We start from the raw sequence: 22,026 nt of genomic DNA, 5'->3' as shown, positions 1-22,026 counted from the left end.
AACAAAACTAGAGGGGTGCGGTGGCGCAGTGGGTTGGACCGCAGTCCTGCTCTCCGGTGGGTCTGGGGTTCGAGTCCCGCTTGGGGTGCCTTGCGACGGACTGGCGTCCCGTCCTGGGTGTGTCCCCTGCTCCTCTGGCCTTACGCCCTGTGTTACCGGGTAGGCTCCGGTTCCCCCGTGACCCCGTATGGGATGAGCGGTTCTGAAAATGTGTGTGTGTGTGTGTGTGTGAACAAAACTACAGAAGACCTATTTAAGTTAAATTAACAGAATCAATCATAAGACCAGTTAAACTCTGATCATCTCGACATTTTCATATGAGTGGATTTAAAAGAAAATTTTTCAAAAACCATTAAACCTGTGAAAAAGAAAAAAAAAATCTTATTTACAATGTTACGTGGCTATGTGTGCCCCGGCTTGCTACAGGACATGTACTACGCCTCCGTCAAAGCTCTGTACACGGTGGGCTACAGCACCTCGCTTGTGTCCCTCACAACCGCCATGGTCATCCTCTGCAGGTTCAGGTGAGAATGTGTGTCACACTCCATCCACTGTGCTGATGTTGCTCTCTTGAGGTAACAAAGCAGAAGTGCTTTGAATTTTCATGCTTGACAGCAGTACGCTATGGGAAAACTTTGAGTACTTATAATTAAACTCCATTTCATCTTTCTCTCTCACACAGAAAACTTCACTGCACCAGGAACTTCATCCACATGAACCTGTTTGTGTCATTTATCCTGCGTGCCATCTCTGTATTCATAAAGGATGGGGTGCTGTATGCGGAGGAAGACAGCAACCACTGCTTTGTACACACTGTGAGTTAGATGCTCCCTTTCCTTTGCACGCATGGCAGTGAAAGAGCCTGCACTCAATATGTACAGGGCCAGATAGTCTTCTACGCTCCAACGAAAGTGGTGCGCTCCACCATGTCAGTTTAGTTGCGATGTGGCAGAAGGAGCTCCCCCTCTCCCTCAGAGTTGGTGAAAAGTTCCCTTCATCATTCAATAAGTCTCACAGCACAGCTGTATCAGACTCATCTTTGTGTGATATCTTAACAGCTACACATTTAACACCATCTGCCATCATCAGTCTTTCTTCTCCTGTATGACCATCAGTTTTATGGGCAGCAACTCACACAATCTGCAAAAACCATTGTATTTAGCAGATGAGCTGGTCTTCAATGTTTGCATGTCTCTTTGTTTGCTGCAAGATGCACTTTGCTATTCCATGAACTGAAAGGTATTTTGGAGAAGAGCTTCTGGTAATGAATTAATGCAAACGAAAGTTTTCATGGTTCAGGTCAGCCAGGTGCAGCCTTAGACAACATAAGCGTTTTTTGTTGCACGCAGAAAGTTAGTCAGTATTGACCTTACCTTTGTACATGTTGTAACTTTTACATTATAGACCTTCACTTCAAATACACCCTGAGTTACACACTGACCTATGAGTTAAGCTGTGTCGCGCTATGGGGGGGCAAGGGGCAAGGTGGCACAGTGGGTTTTGGCCTGCTCTGTGGTGGGTCTGGATTTTGAGTCCTGCTTGGGGTGCCTTGTGATGGATTGGCGTCCCATCCAGGGTGTGTCCCCCCCTCGACCTGGCACCCTGCACTGCTGGCCACATCCCCACTCTGGACAAGCGGTTGTAGACATTGTGTGTGAGTGTGTGAGTGTGTGTGTGTGTGTGTGTGTGTGTGTGTGTGTGTGTGTGTGTGTGTGTGTGTGTGTGCATGCATTGTCCTGTGCTTTCAAAATGCACCTTATTCATTATCAGACATTGCTTCCTACACACCACAAGTTACACATACACCCTATGTCAAATTGAGAAATCAGTGACTAATACATTATTTTAAAGTTGGATTGGACCCCTTTGTGGACCCTTAATGAAATGCAAATGTCAGGCATCCCATCAAGCCTTTTCTTCATGCTTAGTGTCATTCCCTCATCCTTGGGTAACCACCAGCCTCCATTAAGAGCTACAGAATAGGTCCATTGCAGGAAATCATCCTGTTAGCTCCACATGATCATATCAGTATCTGGTCAGCATTGCCAAAAAGTCTCTGAATATTATCCCTATGGTGACCCTTTTATACCCTAGTAATTTCTTCCTGGTAGCTGAGCACACTTTCCACAGTATCTGAATGGGCCAGGAGGTAGCAAAAGCTTCTACCTTTGGATACAGGTTGCAGGTTTGGATCCCACCTCTTGCTGCAATACCCTTGAGTTATTTTCCTGAACAGAAACAGTAAAAAGTACCCTGTTCTGTTAATGTTTAAATTATTGTAGATAGCTTTGCTTTGCTCTGGAGGGAAGTGTTAGCTAGATGAATAATGGGAAGGATAGTATCACTGAATGACTGGTACCTTCTGCTTGTGCTTGGTTCCTCAGGTTGCATGTAAGGCAGTAATGGTGTTCTTCCACTACTGTGTCATGTCCAACTACTTTTGGCTCTTCATTGAGGGTCTCTACCTTTTCACCTTGCTGGTGGAGACTTTCTTTCCAGAGAGGAGATATTTCTACTGGTACACCATCATTGGATGGGGTAGGTTCCCACTCACATACCTTCCCTCGTATGGGGTTGCTTTGCTCACTTACTGGATCGTAAAACATTTTTGTGGGATAGCCCTCCTTGATGGAACATCGTTCAACTGCTATGCCATATTAGCCATTCATTAGAATTATGAGTTATTTTTAAAATTAATCTGCATGTTACAAAACTAATTGAGCAGAGATTCCAGTGACAAATTCTTGTAAATCACTGTAAATATTTAAATACTTATTTTTTAACAATTTAAATTTCATTTCCCTAATTAACTGACCATTCAGGTGAAAAATTACTACCTTGTGTTGGAAGATGGCACAGCCTTTACAGTGCTTTCTTACCAAGTCTGCAAATACAATGAAATGTTTAAAAGTTTTTTTTTTTTTTTTAACATTTAAGAAAACAAATCACTTTGAGTTATTTTTTGTTTAAATGAAATGATGCAAAAATGGGGTGTGGTGGCGCAGTGGGTTGGACCACAGTCCTGCTCTCCGGTGGGTCTGGGGTTCGAATCCCGCTTGGGGTGCCTTGCGGCGGACTGGCGTCCCGTCCTGGGTGTGTCCCCTCCCCCTCCGGCCTTACGCCCTCTGTTGCCGGGTAGGCTCCGGTTCCCCATGACCCCATCAGGGACAAGCGGTTCTGAAAATGTGTGTGTGATGCAAAAAGAATACAACTTGTGTTTCACTTCAATTCTGGAAAATACTGTAACACACTAGACACTCCAGTTTTATGACGAAATGGTTATTTCAGCCACGCTTTCATTTGTCCCAACACAACACAATACAAAACCTGTGGGGGTACACACCCACTAACACACACACATACAGTGCTGCTTGAAAGTGTGTGAACTCCTTGTGTCCTTTAGTTTTACCATGAAATGGCTATTTAGTGAGGATCAGTCTTTCTCATGTGACATAATAGGTGTGTAATGACCAGTTGTATTATGTTGTTTTAGAGGAAATTGTGTGTGTAGTAGAAACACGGAAACAGTGCAGGTGGAAAAATAAGTGACCCCTAGTTGCATTGGTCAAACCAAGTAGGTAATTAGAATTAAGCGTGCAAATCATAATAATTTATTAATTTCATAAGCTTAAGCATTAACACTTAGATTTTTATAAGTTTATTTTCTTATTTCATAAAAATATAATGACGTTTCTTGTTGGGTTTACATACTTTCGAGCAGCACTGTATACAATTCACAATAAGAAATATACAGACCATTTTCATTCATACGTACAAACAGTGTTTCACGGCGAACAAAAACAGGTGGTTTGTCACCTTGTTCATTCGTCATCTGTAAAGCAATTAACTTTTTTGCTCGGCAGGAACTCCCACAGTTTGTGTGACAGTCTGGGCAGTACTGAGGCTTCATTTTGATGATACAGGGTAAGAGTGTCTCACGTGTGGTCATCTATGGAATTTGGGTCTCACCATGGAAAAAAATCAAACAAAAACTGAGAAAAAAGCTTAGAAGTTTTAGAGGCTTTTAGTCCCTAAAAGCTTGAAAGTCTTGTTTAATCTAGAATGCCCAGGAGGGGTGGGCAGCCACTGGCACTTGGACCTCCAGAGGTTTTTTTCTCCCTCAACTTTCACTTGGAAGTTTTTTGTTCCTTTCCTCCGTGGCCAGTTAATTTACTTATAGCTTTAATAACTAATATATTTATTGTAGTAATTTAATGTATAACCAACCTTTTATTTGTATTATGTCTTCTGATCCTTTGCTCAGCACGTTGTGTCACTGTGAGAAGAGCACTCTGTAAACATGAATTGAACTGAACTGAATTGAAAATTAGCTATTAAAATAAGCAACCTATTACACAAATAGGTTTGCTGTCACACCTACGACCACACCACAAATGCAAACACCTGGCATACTTATAGCTTTATAAAAGCATTGACAATGTGTTACGCTAGTCTGTAGTCAACTATCTTATTTGTTTCCTTGTCTGATGTATTTGTTTCTTCGCTCTATGCCTGTGTTCAAGTGCTCTACAAAAATAAATTGAATTGAAAAACTCTCAATGAATGAGCATTTTATAAAACTCTAATTCCATTTTGATTCCTCCCCTTTAGTTGCTGGGACATGAATGACAATACTGCCCTCTGGTGGGTGATCAAGGGGCCTGTGGTCGCCTCAATCATGGTAAGTGGTGAATTGGTGGGCAGCCACTGGCACTTGGACCACCAGAGGTTTTTCCTCCTATGCCTTTGGTTGGGAGCTTTTTCTTCCTTTCCCCGTGGCCACCTGGCTTACTTATACCTTCAATAATAAATATTTGTATTATAATAATTTAATGTATAGCCAATCCTTTATTTGTATTATGTCTCTGATCCTTTGTTCAGGGCTCTGTGTTGCTGTGTGAGAATTGTGCCTATAAAACTAAATTGAACTTTGTGATGTTCATGTACAACAAATTCAAAAGGAAAACTGCTGGGGTTTTCACAGATCCACTTTCTTAACAACCCCAATATTTAATGACCCTGAATTAACATTCCATGTATTAATTTAACCTGATGCCTTGTGAATACATGTCAGAGTAAAGGGAAATACAATACATTATTACAATTTCTGTGAGTTTTATGGGATGTTATTTCTTTCCAGATAAATTTTGTCCTCTTTATTGGAATCATAATAATCTTGGTTCAAAAGCTGCAATCACCAGACATAGGAGGCAATGAATCCAGCATCTATCTGTAAGTATAAACTTACTTAATTACTTATATAATTTGTATTAAGAATATAATGGATCATTCACACAGTTAAGCCAGGGTTTCATATTCTGGGCAACCTGAGTGTCACATCTGGTTTTAAGATTCTTTTTTGACCTCCAAAGCGCTCTGATATGGTTCCACACCACTGGGACAAACACTGAGTTATCGTGGTACTGTTTTTTTTTTTTGTTCTTCTGTTATTTGAAAATTTTTACTTTTCCCATTTCTCACATTCATTTTATCTGTTTCTAAAATAAGACTATTATGTTAAACAGTGGCTTCATATTTAGGAAGTCCAACAATAAACTTTAATTTGCATTCAAAACATTTTTTTTCTTTTAAAAGGGAAAGAGAAGCAAAGACTGTTGTCAGACTATTCATTTATATTTATTTTATTTATGGCTGCTTTGCAGTTCCAGTGTCTTCCTATAATATTATGCAACATTCAAAAGTTTCTGTATGTCTTTAGCTTCCTTTTCTGTACGGCTAAAGAGAAAAAAAAAAAAAAGAAAAAAAATTACATGACACATTGTCATACTGACAGTCCTTTCTTTTTCATTATGCCTTTTGATCATGCCTTGTTCCTTTATCTAGTGTATCAAATGTACAACAGAAACATCCCATGAAGAAATTTTGTGATTTAGTTCAAGCTGTAAACATTTGAAAAGCTGCAAAAAGGTTATTTATAATATTACAGTCTGGAGGTGTGGCATTAGCAGCTCTCTCCAATATGTAGTACATTGCTATATGGTTGTAGTACAGAAAGTTTTCTATTAGGGAATATTTAATGTTCTCTACACATGAAGTGGGAACAAAAAAAAAAAAACATAGATACCAGAGTCTTACCTTGATGATGATCAGGTAAGGCTTGAAACAGAGGGGAGTTTCAGTTTTGACTACAGAGTTTATGTTACATAAATTTGGCTGAGGGCAAGGGCTGCTGTGTGCTGATTGATTGAGGAGAGTCTGGGTAGCCTGGAGCAATGGGCACTGGGCCTTTTTGAACCCTGGTGCTCTGGGACCATGTGTGGCAGCTGAACTGGCAGGATGCTGAGAAAAAGTAAAGTGGTGCATGAGCCAAATCAATTTATTACCATGGTGGACTATGGTAACATTACCATTAGCTGAAAGGTCGTTAAGCAGTGTGGTTGTTATCTAGAGGTCTACTGTACTTTACTGTGCCAGCTTTTTTGAAAATTGCACACTTGTCTGTCACTGTCAGTAAGGCTACTAATAGAGGTAGCATCCAGATGGGAGTCCGACACGGACACGCGTTGCTGTTACGTCCGAACATGGATGGACGAAAATTAAAATGACTGCACGTACAGAATGTATTTATAAGTGCACAGTACAAAATGTAAAGAAGAGTGTAGAAGTGAAACAATGAATGCAGGACAAGGAGACACACAAATTATTTGCACAAAGGTGAAAGAGAAACCTGAATCTGTGAGTATGACTTTAACACGGAGGCCTGACGAAATACCGGACTGGAACACTGGGCCAGGACTGGAGAACAAGAGGCAGGAGAAGACAGAACGGACACTTGGGACTGGAACATAAACACCTGTGGAAGAAACTGAGAAAACAGGGAACTAATGATAGCTAAGACAGCGCAATAGAAATACTGATTAAGAATCCACAATCTATCCTCCACAACTTGCCCGTTTTATACCTCAGCAACTACCAGACTGTGAACAGGTGCACGGGTCTGGGCTAGCAGCACTGAGTGGTGCCTCCTCTGGCCTGTAGGGGTATTGCCCCTGTGGGTCGTTACAATAGAGAGTAAGCTTGATGGGAAACAGAAAGTTTTCTAGTGTTCTAAACCAAATATCTACAATGTAGAGGCGAGTGATATCAGTTGTGTTTAAAGTCTGATCACTTTGGACTAGTGAAAAGAAACCAATCAGATTTCAATATTACACATATCCACAGTGCAAGGAACTTAAAATCTACAGAAAGAGCTGATTAGAAAGCAAAGCAATATTTTGGTTTTAATTCTGAATAGAACATGAAAGAGAAAGTAGGTCTGGTTACGGCTCTTACAGTAAATCTCCTGTGTTCCTCGTATTACAAGCAGTACATACTTATGAACAATTTCTCTGTTAGCAGCATAATTCCCTGCTAATGTTAAAAAGAAATAATTCTAGGCTACTTTTGTGTCACCAGCATGGTCAAGTCATTAAGGCATTTTTTTAAGGCATTTTTAGGTAAATAAATACCTCAATGTGTCTGAATTATTGCTTTGCTTTAATTTAATCTCATATCAGGCAAAATAAACAAGTACACAATAGTTAAATGTATAATCCATATAAACCATGGGGGGGTGGAGCAGGTTTGGCCTCTGCATGCTCTCTGGTGGGTCTGGAGTTTGAGTCCCACCTGGGGTACCTTGCAACAGACTGGCATCCTGCCCTGGGTGTGTCCCCTCCTCCTCCAGCCTTGTGCCCTGTGTTGCAAGCTTTGGCTCCAGTTCGCCGCGACCCCACTTGAGACAAGTGGTTTCAGTCAGTGTGTACATGTCCATGTCAACCTCAAAATTTCACCTTGATATCTGCAGTTCACTGCTTTATTACAGCTCCTCACTTCTCACCTAACCCTCTCACCTAATATTCCATATTTTCTACACAGTTGCTGCTATAAGGATTACAATTAAAATAATTAAATGAAACCACCACATTTGTTTTACTGAATTTATGTGAAAATACTAATATTTTTTACAAAAATCTTAACATTTCAAAAAGTTCACGGTTAATGAAGATGATCATGTCAAGAGCACCAATGTTTTTCATGAGATATCATGGTACTGATATCTGGATTAAATCTGGAAAGCTACACGTATCGCAACTCCAAAGCAGCAGATGCTTCAGGACAATGTTTGCTCAGATTGTTCATGAAGCTTTTTTCAGTAAACAACATTTTTAGGGCTCCATCTGAAGGAGGCTCCACAAGAATATCCACATCCCTTGCTGGAAACTCAACACTAAATGCATCAGCTGGATTCATGTTTGCAAATGGATTTCTGATCCACTCAAGTTTTGTCTCTGGATATGAAAGATGAGCCTTTGATGCTGTGTGGACATGGAAGTTGAGTGCGGCAAAACACAGCTAACTGAAGATACAGGGTGGTAGGACTTTAAAGAAAATTAACCAAAGAGACTTGAAGACATTGGGCTGGAAAACGAGACACCGGAACAAAGAGGCAGAAACACACAAGCGAGCAAGCTCATCTAGTAGGCAGAGAGCATTATACACGCTGGTTGAGACTCTACGAAGTCAGTTCAAGCTGCTTTGTTACTCAATATTTTATATTTATTCATTTAGTAGACACTTTTCTCCAAAGCAACTTACAACAAACTGTGTAGTGTTATCAGCCCACACACTTTATTCACTAAGGTGACTTACACTGCTAGATACACTACTTACAATGGGTCACTCATCCATACATCAGTGGAACACACTCTCTCTGCCAGTCACACACTATGGATGAAGCTGAACAGCATGTCTTTGGAGTGTGGGAGAAAACCCACACAGACACAGGGGAAACATGCAGACTCCACACACACTAAGCAGGGATCAAACTCATGTCCTCTTGCACCACCCAGGCGCTATGAGCCAGCAGCGCTACTCGGTGTGCTATTGTGGCATAATTTCTAATTATGTGCTGGTTAGTTGAGATTTACAGAAAAGAAAGTCATCATGTATGGCCTATGAATGTTCATATCTGACACATGGCACAAGGGTAAGACTGACTGTCATGTTTGCAGGCTCATGAAGTTGAGGCATAAAGTATTGAGTGATGTAGTCAAGGTAACAGGTGGCATTCCACATCTTCAGTTTTGACTGTTATTCATCGGTGATTAGTATCGTTCCAAATGAGTATCTTGTCAATGGCATTGATTTCTGAGTTTTTTTCCCCAAGATGGATATTTGTCATTACATTTACAACAAGACTGAACAAGCTCTCTACTACAGTATAAGCTTTAACACTCTTTGCAACCAACAGTGATTTGTGGGTTTAGCATTTTCACTGCCAAAAGCAATGAAATCCCGGATCCTCTTTTTTGTTTCAGTTTCCTGGATTTCCTCTTAAAAAAATCAAAGAGTTTGCCAACAAATTGCCTGTGTTTGCATTTAAAATGGCATTTAAGTGTGGAAGGTTTCTTGGCATCCTTTGCCAAATCTTTGTGACATAAAACACAGTGAAGATTAGGATCTTATTTATTCCCTATCCACAAACATCTGATGCTGAAATACTTATATTTTTTCTCAGTTTGTTATTTCAGTTTTTGACATTCAGATGACAACTTTGTGTGTACTACTACCATTTTTCACAACTTTGGCAATCCTTTCTTTGTTGACTTTGTCCTCCCTGGAAGAAGACAAAGAAATTACATGAGGCATGTCTTTCTCCTCCTGACACCCCATGGCTGGCATGAGAAGAACAGCATTTTTATCTTTACTGTGCATCTTGTTTGCATTTTCAGTCATCAAATTTTATTTAAAAACTGAGGCAATACACAAATAATTACAGTGAATTTATTCTTCAATGACCCCTCAGTCTTAAAGATATTCTCAAAGTCTAACGTTGCATATCGCAGAAGCATTAACAAAAACTGTACTTACAAAAGGAGTGTACAACTGCCAAATCAAAACACAGTAAATGAGCGGTCAGTTTGAATTTAGTTCTTGCCATGGTTTAAGTGCCCTTGATTTGGGACCACCCTGAATTAGTCCAGTAAGAATACCTTGCTGTATAGATGTGCAAATAACAGTACGTTGCTCCCACAGTCCAAAGTCCACAGATGAATTGGTGGCTATAAATGACCTTTTTGTCTGTGTGTTTAGGTGTGTGTGTGTGTGTGTGTGTGTGTGTGAGAGAGAGAGAGAGAGAGAGAGAAAGAAAATGAGCAAACAAACAAATGAACAAATGTATATGATTACCCTGTAATGGACTGACATCCTTTCCAGGGTGTGTCCTGTTTCTCACCTAATTCTTCTGGGAATAGGCTCTGGACCACAGCAACCTTGTAATTACTACTAATAATATCATTAATAATCACCTCATTATCAATAGTGGATGGATGGATGGATGGATGGATGGAAAATCACAACTGCCTAGCAGCAGAGAAGCAATGCTGTGGTTTCTCTAAAGGAGAGGCTGTGCCTAGTTTTTAGGGTTTATTGTGCTTATTCCGTTAATATTTCTTGCATATGAGTGTATGAAAGCAACCAATGGAGACTGAAAAGTCTTTTCTCCTGTGATCAGTAGTTAATTTATTTCCTGCATTTACAGTTCTAGCACAGTAATAAGCATTCCACTTCTTTAAGTTTCAACTGTGATTTCTTTTCTTCAACTGGTATTTCATTTGCAGTTTAAATCAATGTAATTTAAAATACAAAAGTGTGCAAATTTCTTTGGAATTAAGGCTTTAATTTTTAGAATATAGTCTATCCTGATTATTTTTCGGTCTGCAGTTGTGTGTCACTGCATGAGAAGAGCGCTCTATAAAAATAAATTGAATTGAACTGAATCAGTGGGATAGGGGGTGCGGTGGCGCAGTGGGTTGGACCGCAGTCCTGCTCTCCGGTGGGTCTGGGGTTCGAGTCCTGCTTGGGGTGCCTTGTGACGGACTGGCGTCCCGTCCTGGGTATGTCCCCTCCCCCTCCGGCCTTACGCCCTGTGTTGCCGGGTAGGCTCCGGTTCCCCGTGACCCCGTATGGGACAAGCGGTTCTGAAGATGTGTGTGTGTGTATGTGTGAATCAGTGGGGAGGGGGCACGGTGGCACAGCTGGTTTGATCTGGTCCTGCTCTCTGCTTGGGGTGCATTGTGACAGACTGGCATCCCCTCCTGGGTGTGTTCCCTCCCCCTCTAGCCTTGTGCCCTCTGTTGCCAGGTTAGGCTCTGTTTCATTGCGACCCTGCTTGGGACAAGCAGTTTCGGACTGTGTATGTGTGTGAATTGAATTGTAAACTTGGCATTGTGATCACTTACCTCCAATTTCCACGGATAGTGCTTCTTACAACTTTCGGCATCATAACAAACATTTGACATCAAGGCACATGCATATCTGTAATTTTGTCAGTTTGCCTGTATAACCTTTCACTCTCAGCCACAGTCTTGTTATCCTGTTTTCATAGCCAAATATATGTTAGCTTTGCACCCAGTGGAAAGACTTTCCTCCAGTGTTTGTTCACACATTACGAAAGCTAAACGCAACATTCCTTTGTTTTCCTTGTCATTTCACATTACATGTTCAGAAAGCTTCTTTAGTACAGCACTCAGCATACATTGATCGCTGTGATTGTGCATACGCAGTGTTTGGTTTCAGGTCATGTCCACCCACCACTCTCTACCCTGGGTGGTGTGGTCCTTGTAACATGTGGCACCTGGGCCCTGTGTCCTTGATACTAAACCGCTGTTGGCTTTTGTCATGTCCAGCAGCTGCATACAGAAATGCCTCTGTCAGCCCCCGCAGGCTACGCATCAGTCGTGCAAGATGTCAGAGCTTTCTGCCATAACCCTGTAAGTGGAACACATCTCGGGCGAGCCAGGTTGGTAGGCTCATTCTAAGCATGACCGCGACATGACCATTTCACACTGCTGATGGACGATGGATGGTGGCCCTGCTACCATGCAAGATGGCTGGCAAGTCACAGAGAGGAGCACAATCAAGACATGTGGTTTTTGTGACCGAAACCATACCCAGTCCTAACTTCTCAAGCAGCAGTTCTGCTAAGTACATTATTAATGGTTATTGATCAGGTCTTATCTCTTTATATATACTTTATATAACTTAATAACGTATATGGGGTCTGCAGGACCAGAATTAGGAAGGACATTTGCTGAACTTCTGCTGTGTTGAAGGTGACTGGTATGGGAAGTAGGAAGAGGAATAAAGGGGTCTGTGGACAGCATTAAGTTATTCACACTCTTGACCTGGAGCTGGAACTTAAACAGGTCCCTTGTGTAGCATTTCACTCACTTTTACATTTATTCATCTGGCAGATACTTTTCTCTAAAGTGATGTATGATTCAGGATATGCCTGGAAGGCATTTGATGCAGCAGTCCCACATGGAAAAGGCTGTGATGTTACACAAGGAACAGTAATGAATTAGTCATAATCTATGAGATTATGATCCTTTAGCAGGTTTATTATCTCTTTAGTGTCTTTTACTCTTCTGTCTATATCTATCTCTATCTCTGTCTGTGTTATTTGCAGTTAAAAATGTACGCTGCTGTTCAGTTCTTTAAACAAATGTAAGGTGCCGTATTATAAATGGAAGTGTGTATAGTGCACTGTGGTGCTTTATATGATATGGAAAACGGCAGTCTTTTGATGGGAAGGACAAAATTGCTTGGAAAGAAGGCCAATAGTTTGCACTGTCATGGTCCGAACTGGAGTTTCTCTTCATTACATCCATCCCCTCACCAGTCATTCATTGTAATTATCATTTAAAAGTGAATGTTTTTGATTATTATTTTAAGTAGCCATAGCAGCAATGATGGCAGAGCATTAAAAGCCAGGTGAAATCATTTGTTCATACTGGAGACAGATTTTGTTCAGTTTTTGTTCTTTCTTATCAGTGTATGTAGTTATAAAAGATGAAATCTCATTTGTAAGGTCCATAGAAATAAGACTAGGCAGAACAAAAAAATTCATTTTCACTAAGCTGTATGACTCAGTGTATCTCAAACAAGTGCCATATATTGTGAAGGTCATGCACACCTTTCAAATTGTACAGCAGTTAGTCATTTTAACTGATGACAGGAGATAGACCTAAAATGCAAGAATAATACAATTCTAGCTGTTCTCTGTCACTTTATTTGACCACTGCTTTGACCAGAGACATTTGTGTCATTATATTGCTTTGTAAACAGCAATTCTGAACGCTCCTGTGATACTAAAACAGTCTTAAACTCTAGTACTTCAAGGAGAATGTGATACTAGATGTGCTTACAGTGATGCTTTTATAATAGTAAAAGAGCAATAAAGTAAAATACATTCATCTGCCATACACCTTTTGCTGTAGTCTCATTAACTGGTGTGTGTGTGTGTGTGTGTGTGTGTCATTATGACAGGAGGCTGGCCCGCTCCACTCTCCTCCTCATCCCCTTGTTTGGAATCCATTACACCGTGTTTGCCTTTTCACCTGAGGATGTCAGCAAACGTGAGAGGCTGGTGTTCGAACTAGGCCTCGGATCCTTCCAAGTAAGCATTGCTTTGCCAACTGGAATATAACAAAAAAGAACTTACACTGTCTGTCATTTTCCTAAATGAAGCCACAAAGGACTTAACACTCATATTTTAAAAAAAGCATATTTAAAGATTTATCATTTTTTTAGTGACCTTATTCAGTGGCATTTTAATCAAGCGGCGACATCCATGTTGCTAGCAGTGATATGCATACAAATTAAAATTAGGCTAACATTTTTCTTTCAGTAGACTGTGTAATAGTAAGTGTCATGAAAATACACAAAAAAAAATCTTCATTGGTAGATGACCCCAAATTTTGTCCAGATTGTCAAACACAATATCTCAGTTGTGTCTCTTGCTTTTTGTACCTATGGTGGATTATCACCCTTAAAGTAATCATATAGCCAATTTAGACAAAGTCTACACCTTGTTAACAGTATTAAACAAACAAACAAGCAAACAAAAAATAAGAACTTGCCCAATAGATATATATAGATCTTAAACTGACAAAAATATTTTGCTAGAAAAATTTGCAAACCTAAATTTAATTCTTATACCAAAGTCTTGCCTTGATCTTGATCAGCTGTGGCTTAAAACAGGACCTGAGAGAAAATGTAGAGCAGAGCTTCAGTTTTGATTTAAAAGTTTAGATTATATAAATCTGAATGGCTGAGGGTAAGGGCTACTGCCTGCTGACTGGTTGAAGGGAGTCTGGACCAAGGGCTGCTGGGCCTTTAGAACTCTGAGGTACTCTGGGACCATGTGGGGCCGCTGGCTTGGCAGAATGCTAAGAAGATGTAAGGTGGGGAATGAGTCAAATTAGTGAATTACCATGGTAGACAAGACATTAGCAGAAAGGTCGTTAGCCAGTATGATCATTAACCAATAGATGAAAGCCTGACATCAAACCTGGGACTCTTTTTGGTCCAGATTTTGTGCTCCAAGGTCTAGTCTGTATCTGATAAGAAAAATGCCTTAGTTGAAACTTCATTCATCTATATTTTGTAGAAGGTCAGGGAGCACAATACATAATATTAAATACTTTTCTGAAAATTTTACATGTACATTTTTTCTGATTTTTAGATTGTGATTGCAATAATTATAATAACATAATTCATTATATAATTATATATAATGATAATTATAATTCTTATTTTCCTAATAATATGCAGAAGCTAGTGTAGTGGTTATAACTGCTGCCTTGCACTTCGAAAACTCAGGTTTGAATCGCAGTTCTAGCTATAGTACCCTTGATCAAGGTAGTTATCCCGGAGAACCCGGTAAAAGTTATCCAGCTGTACAAATTGGTAAATCATTCAGAGTAGTTGAAAATTGTACGATGCTTTGGAGAAAAGCATCAGCTAAGGAAATAAATGTAAATAAAAAGAAACACCCCATAAAAATGAGCAACAGCAATTATCAAAGCCCTATTACTTGTATAAAAGTCTTTAAATCTGTTGAGAAATTTATAATCCCTTCTTGTGTCTCCCTGCAGGGATTTGTGGTGGCAGTGCTCTACTGTTTTCTAAATGGAGAGGTGAGTTAATTTAATCACACAAATTTCCCACTCTTCACATTGCGTTACCATGCTCATATGGCCGTACTGCACATACACCTTGATTACCTTGATTAAGAAAAAATTACATGTCGCAGTCAAAATTTATATATATACAGTATAGAACCTTTAACAAAGGTTAAAGCACTAGTTTCATGCAATGCCAGCAATAAGAGCCAAAAGATTGACTTACTGTAAATTTATGCTTTTCGTAAAAGTCAAAGGCTCAATAGTTAGCCAGATTATCAAGTGACCAGTACTACACACAAATTAAATATATAATACAATATAATAATTTAAATATACACAATTATTACAATATAGTATATTATAGTATATAATTTTTTAAATGTACAATTTTATTCTAGGCACAAGAACAATCAGAAACCACTAATTCAGTCTTGGTGCTATATGTCAAAAAAGAAAAAAGAAAGTCGTGTACCTTTACAGCTAAGTACATTAAAAATGACGTTTTCAAGTTTCTGCCTAAAGGTGCAATCGGAGATAAAGAGGAAATGGCGGAGCTGGACCGTGAACCGGTACTTTGCTGTGGACCTGAAGCAGAGGCATCCCTCGCTGGCCAGCAGTGGGGTCAACGGGGGCACACAGCTCTCCATACTGAGCAAGAGCAGCTCGCAGATCCGCATGTCCAGCCTGCAGGCGGAGACCCTGAACCTGAACCTGCCAACCTGAACATCTGAATCGTCTGGCGCTTGTCACTCCCCTCTGCATACCAACCAACCCCCAGCCCCACACCCCCTGCCCACACCCTCAACCTGAGGGCCCCAACTCACTCCCTCACCCCAAAACATCTATGTGTGGCACACTCCCAGTGCATATCAATCCAGTATCATGAAAAAAGAAGACAATTGAAATGTACCTACAAAAAGGTATTATGGTTATTTTGTTGTATATACCATGACATTACTTCTCATTTTCTTGGGGAAAAATATAATACGTTGTCACATCATTATGTGTCTGCTCATAGAAGACAAGAAGCAGTGTGTGAAAAATGGGTCTTATGGCTTTCTAGCTCTGTACTTCATTGCCAGCATGACTTCAGAACATTTTCCGTTAAAATTACCTGAGTGGAGAAATTTCTATTTATCACTAATTAGCTATTTAGCTAGCTATGTGGGATGATTGTGCATTACGTAAGGAGATGCAAACAAAAGGGGGTTGTGCAAAATGAGTGTAAATATTCACTGGCCGTACTCACCCTATTGAACCTTGGGTAACATTCAGCCTGTGAGCATCTTCAGTCGGGCCACACCTGCCCCGTTGAGACTGCTGTCGCCAGGTGGCCTTTGGGTTATCCAGGGGGAGGTCTTGTCTGCAGCCAAAAGGCGAGTTAGATGATGGAATCCAGATGGGTAGGTCCAATAAGCTGCTTTTCTTTCACTGCCACTGTGGTTTAATAAACATGTGTTTCATACTGTTAAACAGCAAAAAAGCCAAACACTAATCATACACAACAAATGGAAAAAAGAAGGGGTTTTTTGCATGACCTACAAGCAGCGGAAATGTGGACTTTATGGTCTTCTGTAATTGTGTTGTGTGAAGGTAATTCTGGCCCTGGAGTGAGAAAAGGTGTATTTTTTCAATGATCAAAACAGCTTTTGTAAATACTCCCTGTGTTCTAGAGGAGTATTTACAGATTTTTAAAGAGCCAATAGTACAAAACATGTCAAGCATATAAAATCAATATACAAAAACATATACAGTATACTTGTAAAGAAGTATATCGAATTGTGTGTAAAACTTTTTATATGAATGGTTTTTATTTTTCAATTTCCTCTGTACAGTATGTTAAGCTAATTATTGTTATGCTCTTGTGTTCAGCTGAACAAACTATTGGAGTCCAAATCTGTAGAACCTACTCAATGTATTTGGGGGAAAAAATGATTATTTTTTAAACTATGTATCAATAGAACAATAAAAAAAAAACAGGAATATAGTGACACCTAATAGGCATTTAAAGAAAAAATTACACTGATATTGTTTAAAAGAATATGAAATGAAAATTAATTTAGCTAATTTGTTGTCTGCATAGTTCAAGTCAGGTAAACTACATTAATGGTTGTATTTACCATATAGGAGCATTGTTAATATCTGCCACTTTTTAAAGATTATGCAGGTACATATCTCATCTTTACTCTAGTTTCTCAGATGGGAGGAATGAACAAATTAATTCCACTTCACAAAAAAGCCATTGGGACAAAGAATTCCAAAGATCCAAAGTATTTTAAGTTGATAAACTATTTCACTAAAGTTATACTGTTAGGCTCTGTATTAACTTGTAAAGCCTGCAAATGCTTTACAACTGATGTCAGTGAAGATTTTCCTCTTACATTATTATCATGCAGTTATAAATAATTACTATTTTCTTTAGTGCCCAAAGTGCCTTTCAGTCACCTTAAGAGCAACAGTACCTAGTATTGCATTTTTTTTTTCCAAAAGCAATCAAGAAAGTTCTTTAAAATGAAAAAAAAAAAAAAAAAATCACATAACAAAGTGCTTTTCTTATGCATAATCAGTATTCTCAACCAAAACGCCTTTAAAATTATGTTTTAAGTGTCAGATGGCAACTTTTATTTTGAAAACCTGCATCCTAATAATCCAGTTTCTATAAGTGAGTAATTATTATTAACGTTGCAATATATCATGGTATTCATGTATTATGTTCCAGTTTAACCTTGTAACAGTATTCTTTTTATTATTGTTGCTGGTTGGATAACATCAGTATTTATTATTATTACAGTACTAGTAGTAATACTATGAGCTGTAGCTGTAGTTGTATTTTTTGTAGAAGTAACAATTTTTTTTTTTTTTTTTGTTTCAGCAGATGCCTCAATCCAAGACATCTTGTAAAATATTGCAATGAATGCATAGCACGAGAGAGACATCAGTATCACAAATGGTAATAGTTTAAGTAAAAGAAACACGTAATTCCCTCATGTGCCACTTTGGTTCTGTGAATTAGTTTAGGAGTGAATAATGGTTCTTGCCAAGACATCAAAGATGTACGCCAACATTTTCAGTCAAAATTATGTTTCAAAGTATAATAATAATAAGAACGTTGAGAAGCTTGTGGGAAAACTCAAGGTAACCTGAGTGTGAAAGACTGAAACAGTACATTTTGCTCAGTTTGGCAGAAATTGAAATATAGTCCATGTTTTTAAAGTGGCAATACACAGATTTCTCTTTTATGACTCTCAGGCAAGCCATTAGTTAAATAAATATATATACATTTATGTAATGAATATTTCAGTTACATTTCCCTTATTTATACTTGATGTCATTGGCCTGGACTGTAAGTACAGATTGTGTGGAAAGCGAACAATATTTTTATAGTTGCAGAAAATATTGTATTTTACAAAAGAGCTCTGAAAACATTATGTCATAGGGGAAGATCTTACCACATGTAGACTGCAATGACATTATAACCAATCTGAAAACTACCTTTAATGTATTGTTTTAGCTTTAGCACTTTGAATGAACCATCCCTGTGTTGATGTCAAACTAATCAGCGTCACTTTTCTCTGTGTGGGTTGATCAGATTAAGTGGATTAGTGGTTAAAAATGTGCATATTGTGGCTCAAGACACAATGTTCAAAGGTCAAAGTTAGAGTCTTATTTTAACATACCATGGCAGTATTTTTGTAAATGGGGCAATCCTAAATGCAAGAAAGTAGAATTACATACTGTATGTGTCTTTATTTGCTGCTTGAATTGTTGTAGTGATTGTTCTGTAAAAGTGCAGGCAGTGTAACAGTCTCTGGAATGCTTCTGAGCTGGCTTCCAATGTTTGGATAAAAAGTATGATGAGAGCAATTACATACTCAATCCCAGAACACAACCACGTACAGTTGGTGAGGGTGTCATTCATTGCCACTTTTCTGAAAATTTAAGTGCACCTCACTAAAATAAGAGAAATGGAAACTCCCACTAGAGGTTTTAAACAAAATTACCACAATACATGTAAAATAGCCTTATAGCCTTTAAAATATTTTTACAGAGTTCATTGTAGGAGAAAAATTAAGTATACTGCATGCATATATATATATATATATAATATAGTGTGTGTATGTATGTGTGATATATATATGTATATCCACACATACATACACACACTATATTTTTTACACTATAAAACTGTTGATATTTTTTCTGGGTAACCACCAATCATCAATTACCAGTGAATTATGAGGATTAGTTTGCCCCTTCAGAGCTCTGGGTGAAAAACAAAAATGAACTGTGAGTGTCCTGTACAACACAGAACTCTTGAACCACCAAACTGGTCACGGCATAGGAACAAATCGCCCACAATCATTGCATTAGTGCGTGTGTACACTTTCTGTCTGCAGTTCTTCCTGTCCTGTGTCTAATAATTAACACCAGCATTCATTTCTTAGCCTAAAATCATAGATGGAATGACCATGTCTCAATGGTGTAAAAAATGAGGTGTCACCATGTTCTGTGCTGGTATCAGAAGGATATTCATGTTATCTTTTTACAGCCAAGAACCTTGGAGTAGTTTAGCTATCAAGCAGAACAAGAATAATCTATGATTTTGTCCAGTATTATATCAGACTTGCTCTATCTAGAATGACTTTGTACATACAGGAAGACGTAAATACAGGGCCCTTTAGACATTCAAACCTACAATGCATTTCCTGACCTCAAATATGTAGGGAAAAATACCTTCAGATACTTGCTTTAACTTAACTAATGCAATGAATAAATGTATAGATGTCATTAAATGAGCACCCTGGAGAAGAAAAGTAAAATAGCTGTCCAAACACGCTGTCTGATTTTGGTGGCCACCTGTTCTGGGGGCAAAGTGGAGCTGAGACTGGTTGGTTATGTTTGTGACTTGCAGTGAAAGTGTTCATACGTATGCGTATCTGTGTAACTGTGTGCCTGTGGTGGTTGTAGTACTTGAACTCTGAATGTAATACATGCAAATGGGATGTACTGTACAACTTGCTCTGCTGCTCTGCTATCATTGCCTGCTGTTTTTCCTCCATTTGCTATAAAACACATTTGTTTTCTTGTACAGTGTACATTAGAAGTTTTGTACATGATTGATATGACATTAATGGCATTAAATGTTTTTTCCCATTTTGACAATGATCTTCATTAGTGTATATATATTGAGAGCAATAACAACAATATACTGTACATACATATTATTATTATGAAAAAAACCAATAAGTGCAGAATAGTTTATGTTGTTTTTCACAGCTTTAAAAAAGCAGGGTCAGAAAGTATGGCACAAATAACAAATCTAATGATTACTTTCTTTTTGGGAGGCTAAACAACATAATCTATACATAAAGTCACTACAAGTATGACCACAGTACTCATGACTGGAATGGCTGTCGCATAAAATTCCAGATACAGCACACTGAATAACTACTTCCAGTCTTCACAGATTAACTACTGGCTGAGCTGGGAGAGTGAAATGGTGTTGCTTCGTTCTTTGATGATTAGTAGATGAGTATGACTTGAACAAACATATTCATGAATGCATTTTGAGATAGTTACAGCATCTGAGTTACATAAGACTGAAACAACAAAATGAGTAACATACAGATTTGAATACTCATAAAAAGTCAATTTACAGTCTTAGTGCTCCAGTAATACAAATTAAAAGACAGTTAAAAAAAGAAATTCTGTGCAAATTTATCGCTGCTTGCATTGCAGAATTAAGAAAGTAAACTGCAATCTTGTATCACAAAAGTAAACATTTAAATGCATTGATGTTAGGTTGGAAAAACTACATAGCATAGATTTAATACAGGCTGTAGCATTTGCTGTTCAGCCATTAATCTATGCTTCCTGCATGATAATTTTATATTGCCACACAAGCTAAAACAATAAATGAACAACCAAACAAATAAAAGGAAAAAAAAATGCTAATGGAAAAATGTAATTAATTTCACACACACACACACACACACACACACACACACACACACACACACACACACACACACATTTTCAGAACCGCTTGTCCCATACGGGGTCACGGGGAACCGGAGCCTACCCGGCAACACAGGGCGTAAGGCCGGAGGGGGAGGGGACACACCCAGGACGGGACGCCAGTCCGTCGCAAGGCACCCCAAGCGGGACTCGAACCCCAGACCCACCAGAGAGCAGGACTTTGGTCCAACCCACTGCGCTAATTAATTTCATATTACTTGAAATTAATGTAGAAACACAATGTAAAATAAATTCCTCCCTGGGTTATCCAAAAGTATGCATTAAACTGTACAAATGAAGATTGCCAAGATTATTGGATGGTTTATTTCTTCCTGAAATTACATTATGACAATAGAAAAAATGTCATTTTATCTAACGACCATTTCAGTATATCTTCTTGCAGCTGCTGGGGTCTTTTAATGAACTCATTCCAATTTCACTTGTCTGTGACCTTCAGAATTAATAACCTCAAATATCACAGGATATATCGTGTGTATTGAGTATACAGCACCTGTCATACTTTAGCCCGACAACATTAATGCTGAGCATGGTACTCCAACACCATGAGCTCTCCAGAGCACTCCATAGCAGAACTTCGTCATCCATGCATGCTTCAGTTACCCTTACAAGAAATGGCACTCTGTAGTCCTCACTGTCTCAACTAATAACATTATAGTATTGGGTGTCACTAAAGGGACAGGATGAGGCAGATTTTTTTTTTTCTATCTGTGGTCTGTATGGAGGGTGACAAAACAGATCACCACCACTGTCACTGCTGCTGTAGGTCACTGGAGTGTAAGTGCAGTTTGCTTTTCACCTCACAGAAAAATAATTGGATTTTATTAAGTTACAGAATTATAAAAATAACAGGACAACACAAACACACAAATGGTTTATCACTGGCTGAATATTAAGTTCACTTTACCATGGAGATGGTAGTGCATTTCCTTGAACAAAACATTGTTTTCTAACCTTTTCACCCATACACAAACTCTCTCTCACACACGCACACACAAACACACACACACAGTATATG

The 22,026-nt window shown here is 38.8% G+C and overlaps 1 protein-coding gene across 4 annotated transcripts in view; it reads left to right on the top strand.

Annotated features, from left to right (window-relative positions):
• The window catches only part of LOC108930991 (pituitary adenylate cyclase-activating polypeptide type I receptor-like), a 43,845-nt gene extending 27,379 nt beyond the window's left edge, over positions 1-16,466 (top strand). For 3 of the 4 annotated variants that reach the window (XM_018746541.2, XM_018746533.2, XM_018746558.2), the window contains 9 exons: positions 427-524; positions 683-815; positions 2,385-2,538; positions 3,864-3,924; positions 4,612-4,681; positions 5,141-5,232; positions 13,333-13,462; positions 14,943-14,984; positions 15,482-16,466. In XM_018746541.2, coding sequence (XP_018602057.2) covers positions 427-524; positions 683-815; positions 2,385-2,538; positions 3,864-3,924; positions 4,612-4,681; positions 5,141-5,232; positions 13,333-13,462; positions 14,943-14,984; positions 15,482-15,703 — 1,002 coding nt within the window. In that variant the 3' untranslated portion in view covers positions 15,704-16,466. The remainder of the gene's footprint in view (positions 1-426; positions 525-682; positions 816-2,384; positions 2,539-3,863; positions 3,925-4,611; positions 4,682-5,140; positions 5,233-13,332; positions 13,463-14,942; positions 14,985-15,481) is intronic. The other variant, XM_018746550.2, reaches the window with a different exon arrangement.
• The last annotated feature ends 5,560 nt before the right edge of the window (positions 16,467-22,026 follow it).

The sequence above is a fragment of the Scleropages formosus genome, chromosome 17 (genome assembly GCF_900964775.1).
Source record: "Scleropages formosus chromosome 17, fSclFor1.1, whole genome shotgun sequence".
Classification (NCBI taxonomy): Eukaryota; Metazoa; Chordata; class Actinopteri; order Osteoglossiformes; family Osteoglossidae; genus Scleropages; species Scleropages formosus.
Note: the sequence above shows the minus strand (reverse complement) of the source record. Positions and strands in the feature narration are given on the sequence as shown.